Source organism: Vitis riparia, chromosome 9, assembly GCF_004353265.1.
Source record: "Vitis riparia cultivar Riparia Gloire de Montpellier isolate 1030 chromosome 9, EGFV_Vit.rip_1.0, whole genome shotgun sequence".
NCBI classification, from domain to species: domain Eukaryota; kingdom Viridiplantae; phylum Streptophyta; class Magnoliopsida; order Vitales; family Vitaceae; genus Vitis; species Vitis riparia.
In genome coordinates this window covers 6,887,123-6,892,954 of record NC_048439.1, presented here as the reverse complement: position 1 = coordinate 6,892,954, position 5,832 = coordinate 6,887,123, and the positions used below count along the sequence as shown (strand labels likewise).

At 30.7% G+C, this 5,832-nt stretch overlaps 1 protein-coding gene across 1 annotated transcript; it reads left to right on the top strand.

The window, feature by feature from the left end:
* The first annotated feature begins 1,625 nt into the window (after nucleotides 1-1,625).
* LOC117921531 (protein LURP-one-related 12-like) lies at nucleotides 1,626-3,055 on the top strand. Its single transcript, XM_034839431.1, has 2 exons — nucleotides 1,626-2,010; nucleotides 2,572-3,055. The coding sequence occupies exons 1-2, from the start codon at nucleotides 1,786-1,788 to the stop codon at nucleotides 2,968-2,970; spliced, it is 624 nt and encodes a 207-aa protein (XP_034695322.1). The 5' UTR covers nucleotides 1,626-1,785; the 3' UTR covers nucleotides 2,971-3,055.
* Nucleotides 3,056-5,832: the final 2,777 nt, after the last annotated feature.

Genomic DNA, 5,832 nt, shown 5'->3' with positions numbered 1-5,832 from the left:
TGTTTATTTTTTTTTAGATAATAATTCCCCACAAATTGATGTACATATTATTTAATTATTTAATGTCACTATGCAATACTTTAATGGTATCTTTTTGTACAAGTGTCATGATTTTGTGTTTTAATACATTGAAGAACTTTGGTGTATTATGTCCATAATTGGTCCTCTAAGCGAAATTTGAAGCAATGAGTTGGTGTGAACAACTCAACCTCGCACTAAATTGAAAGGATTGACCTATTTAACTCAAATTCGATATATATTTTTTTACAAATTTAAGTTAAATATAATCATATTTAGGTTAAACTCATATCAACTTATATAATTTGTTTAATAAAGAATTTGTTTTTGGATTAAGTTGTATAATGCAACTTTGACCTGAAATAACTTATTTAATAATTATACCGATTACCCTGATTATTATCATGATTCATTTAACTCATATTAATTTGACTCATTTAAAATTTGATTTTGAAAAAAACATATCAATTGAATTATAAAACTTATCAGATTAAGGTGTTAATTGCATTGACTTAAATAAGACATGACTTGGTTATTAAATGAGTTTTAAATATACTAAAATTCTTCATAGGTCATTTGGTAGGCAAAATGAGAGTAAAGGGAGGAGAATGATCTTTCCTAAATATCTTTTTAGTCAAAATATATAGTAAAAGATATAAGAGAATGCTTCAATTTGGTTACCACAAGGAAGCTTTAAAGGAGGAGGACATGACTTGACTTTCTCTTTACTCTTTTTATTGTTTGTATTGTGAAGAGAGACTTGGCTTTTCTCCTATGCCATTTGGTATTTATAGCTTTTATTCGTACTTTTTGGGGAAGCTTCTTTCCTTAGATTTGGGCTTTTTTGGGGAAAAAAAAATGATTGAATTTTTCCTTTTTTTCATGTGTCAATTAGGGATATACCGTTTTTCACTATTTTTGTGCTTACGGTAATTTTTTTTTTAATAAACATGTCTTACGTAGCTTTTTAGTCAAACCATCATATTAGTGATTTTGCTTACCTTTGAAAAAAAATTACTAAAAATGCTTAGGATTAAGATTAGGGTTATAAGTTTTTATATTTTCAGTTTATTAATGTGTTAAGGTAATTATGAACTTTAATAATCACATATCCTAAAAAAATCTTATAATTTTTTTTCATCACATATGTCACTAATTTTTTGGATTGGACTAAATAGAATTTGGATTACTAAACTCTAACATAAATTAAAGCTCCTAATCATTAAAAAAATATGTTTTAGTTGGAGGCTATAATTTTTCCCTTTTTAAGACAGAATTTATTAAAATAATTAAAAAAAACAAAATATAACAAAAATAATTTATATTGGTAAGAAATTTACATAAATTTTCACCTCTATTTTTCCGACATCATGTAAATCCGTATAAAACAGACATTTGAATACAAGGAATTCGTAATGTTTTTTGTTTTTTTCCTTACTGTTTGTTTTTTACTTTTTGTTTTAAGGATGGCTGAAAATTTCCACGTTGAAGAGACAAGACAGTGGAGAAAAAGGGTGTGCTGTAAACGGAGAAGCACCGTGTTTTACGGGGCGAGAGAGGGGCTGAGGCTGTGGGAAGTAATAGCTTAATAGGAGCCACATGTCCATGACCAGAGAGACCCACCTCTCTTTTCTCCCTATTTATTTTCTTCAACGTCTAGAAATTCTCATCCTCGCATTTGAACTTTCCCATCTCCCTAACAGTGAAGATATCACATTGAAACCTCCGAAACCTCAATTCTGAATCATATTCTTCCAGAAGAAGGAGATGAAAGCAGGAGCGGTGGTTGAAGAGGGGTTCATCTACGAGGAAGAGATCCAACTCACTGTTCTCAAGACCTCCCTCTTCTTCACTGGCGATGGCTTCACTGTCTACGACCCCAAGGGCACGCTCGTCTTCCGAGTCGACTCCTACGAGCCTGACGCACGTGACAAGGGCGAGCTCATTCTCATGGACGCCTCCGGCCGCTGTCTCCTCACGGTCCGCCGAAAGGTATTTTTACACTCCGCTCCTTTACTCGCCTCCCTCCGAGTTAACTCAGTGAGTCAAGTTAGTATCTAAGTACATACGTACAGATAAAGCAAGGACCGGAATTTTCTGAAAAGGGTTTTGCCTCTGTTCCTCATTTTGATCAAAGGGTACCAATCCGATTTCATTTTGACTAATCTAATCGTGGTGACTCGTCCCTCTTGTTGTTTCCGAGTTAACCCGTTGGGTTACCAATTCAGAGAAATGTAAAGAATCAAGCAACCTTAATTTTGCCGAACTGGGTTGCCTTTTATTTTGATTTTAATTAATGGGTTACCAATTTTTTACAGTTCACTGCAACAAAACTCGTGACCCGTTCGCTTGCACAGTCCGAGTCAACCCGCAGTGTTTTAAGCTTCATTATTTTCAAATTTTAAAAGATTAGTTTTTTATATAATTAATTTATTATAGCTATAGTCCCAATCGATTGTGCATCGGTTTACGCCTGCGTGCTATTAAATAACCGAGTCAACTCAGCGAGTTTCCTGATTTTGTGTGTTTGACCGACTCTGTGATGTGAGTTAGAGGCCGAGTCTACATCAACGGTGGGAAGGGTTCCTTGGGGAGGGAATCGACGGGAAGAAGCCGATCTTCAGCGTGAAGAGATCATCGATAATCGGACGGTCGGGCGTGACGGTGGAGATGTACAACAATCCAGGTGAGGACTACCAGATAGAGGGCTCCTTCAGCCATCGATGTTGCACGATTTTTAATGCAGCCAAGGAGTCAGTGGCTGAGATCAGACGCAAAGTGGATGCTTCAACGCATGTGATGCTTGGGAAGGACGTTTTCACCCTGTGCCTCAAGCCTGGCTTCGATGGGGCTTTTGCCATGGGATTAGTGCTCGTTCTTGATCAGATCAGTGATGATTATGAGGATGATGGGCTTCAGGTGGACCCCGCCGCAAACGATTTAAGTCTTTAAGTCCTGTACCTTGATTTTGCGTTTTGTTAGGACCATGACATTTCTTTTTCTTGTGGTAATGGCCGCCGGCATCTTTTCTTGCCTCCGACTTTTGTTTTATTGTAATTTTATAAACGTGGAAAAAGAAAAAAGAAAAAGCCAATATATGTTAAAGTGAAAATAATAGAATTTCATAAAATTTTCGTGGGTTTGGATTTTAATAATAATAATTTTATATAAGATACAAAATTGATAATAGAATTTGAAAATTTATGTCGGTCTTGATTGGATTTACTTTCTATAATTTTTATAAAAATTATTAATTTTTCAAACATTTAAAAGTATTTCATAAATTTCATAAATTACTTATTTTTGTGTTTTCAAATGCTTTTTAAAGTAAAAGTGCTTTTTAAAATCCGTCAATCAAACCAAGTATACACAAATAGAAAATAAGGAAAAATATAAGATTTTTAATATTATTCAAAAATCATTGTGATCCCTTTATGAAATGTATCATATTTAACAATCCACTCATTAGAACGAATGAGAAATGTTATAATCATGAAACTTAAGCCTTGAGATCATGGGCTGGAGTTTTTCATATCAATTATAGCCCTCAATTGTTCATATCATCTAGTGTCTTGAGTTCACAACCCATAGTCATCATTTGTTATTGAATTCCTTTATTGTAAGATCAATCACGTATATGCTTATGAAAAGAACAAATGGACTTGGGTTAAGGAGAACAACTACAAACAAAAAGGAAAGCATGGTCTTTTATTAATAGAATGGAGTGACACACCAAGATAGAAATGATGATAGAATTTTCCTTTAGAAATCAAGCAAGGGGACTTAGCCAACTCCTTGAATTGTCAACAAATTCCTTGGTAAAATTAGAGAACATTTATCAAATCTTATGTTTTACTTTATTTATTTTATTTTATTTTATTCTTTTATATGTTGCAATATTGCCAACTCTTTTTTGGTTTTATTCTTTTAATTTTCGTTATTATTGTTTGACAAGAGAATGTGGGTTGTTGTTCAACTCTTACTAAGGCACATGCAATCAAAGAAGGTAAGAAAAATATTTTTGGAGGGAAAAAATGATTAAAATTGTTGCATACATATAGAAAGAGGAGACCCTATATAGAAAGAGAGAATCATTCTGATTTTTCAAAAAGGAGGGGAAATAAAAGAAAGAAAAGTGGGTTTCCTTCAGCAGATTGAGTTTTTGGGAGGCTGATACAAATATATAAAATAAAAAAAAGAAGGATTGCAAAAAGGAAGAAAAGAAAATAAAGATAGAAAAAAAAAACCTCTTAATTATGATCACACTCTCTGAAAAATAAAACTTTAAACATAAAATGGTTAAATATATAATAGGAGTAAACTCGTCAATTATCATATAAATTTTTTTCTCGAAGGTCGTTGCTTTTTCAACACTATGAGCTGATCGGACAACTCAACTCTTGACATTCTAAACGAAGCGCAATAAAAATTAATTCAACCTTCACAATCTAACAAAATCATTGTCAAACAAATCCTTAATTTTTATAAAACATCAATTCTATTCTTTAAGAAAATTAATATTCCAAATAATCACCAACTTGTTTAAAATTAAATCTCCAATCCAAATTCAAAATTAAATGTAAATAAAAGTCCAAAACTTTTCCCCACTTTTAAAATTCTCGCATCTTGTATAATTTTTTTTTTTCCAAAAATGTGACATCATGTTGATATCACTTTTTGCAAAGTGATTAATTATCAAAATAAATTACTAGTGTTGATATATATATATATATTTAGTGTAGTCCAAATAAAGGTGAATAATGGTGATAAGGTAGGTATGTATTTGTCTGCCAGTCTCTATGTCTATATGTCCAGATGTGTTTGTTTTAGGACCATTAAAATTCAATAATGCCACTTGTCATCATTAGTTTCGCAGAGATCAATGTGGACCATTAAATTAGCATATAATAATATTGTTTAGAAAGCAAGCATCTAAGAGCTTGAAGATGAGAGAGGAATCGAATTTTCAGGATATCCATAATCCCACCTTGAAATTCTCTATGATTATATTCTCTATGGAAATCATACTTCAAAATTCAACTCAAGATCTTTCTTTTTCTTTGTGCTCAAATTTTTAATCCTCCTAAAAGTAGTGCCCGTTTTAGAATATAATAATAAATTACATATAAAAATTTAGGATATAAATTTACTTTATATATTTTTAAAAATTTTAGAATATGTTTTATCTTGTGATATAAAAATAGTTTTTTGTTTTTAAAAACGAAAAATTGTTTTTAAAATTTTTGAACACTGTTTGGTCGTTGTTCTCGAGAAATAATTTTTAAAAATAAAGTGAAATAAAAAATAAATTTTAGAAAATAAGTAGTAGTTGTTTTCATTAGTTTTTTTTTTTTTTTTTTTTTTTTTTTTTAAATATGAGTTCTATGTTTTTTGAAATTTGTTTTTAAAAATAGTTTTTTTTAAAAACAAATTTCAAAAAATATTATCCATCGGGTCCTAAAATTTGAGATAGTAATTTTTTAATTTTTTAATATTTTAATATTTTTAAATTAGTTTTTGAAACTATTACAAATATTATTCATATATTATGTAAATAATAAATATGATTGATATTTTAATTATCGAGTGTTATTTATTTCTTGTTTTCAACACCCCATAAAAAATTAAATAATATTATCTGAGAAGGTAAAATGTTATATAAATTAAAAAATAAAAAGTTTCTAAGTTGTTATAGATGGACGGTGACGCATATGCCTAAATTTGATAGAAAGTGATGTCTCATGGATTTATTTATTTATTATAAAGTAGTGACAAGAGATTTTTAGAGTGGGCCTAGACAATTTGGAGCCTCAA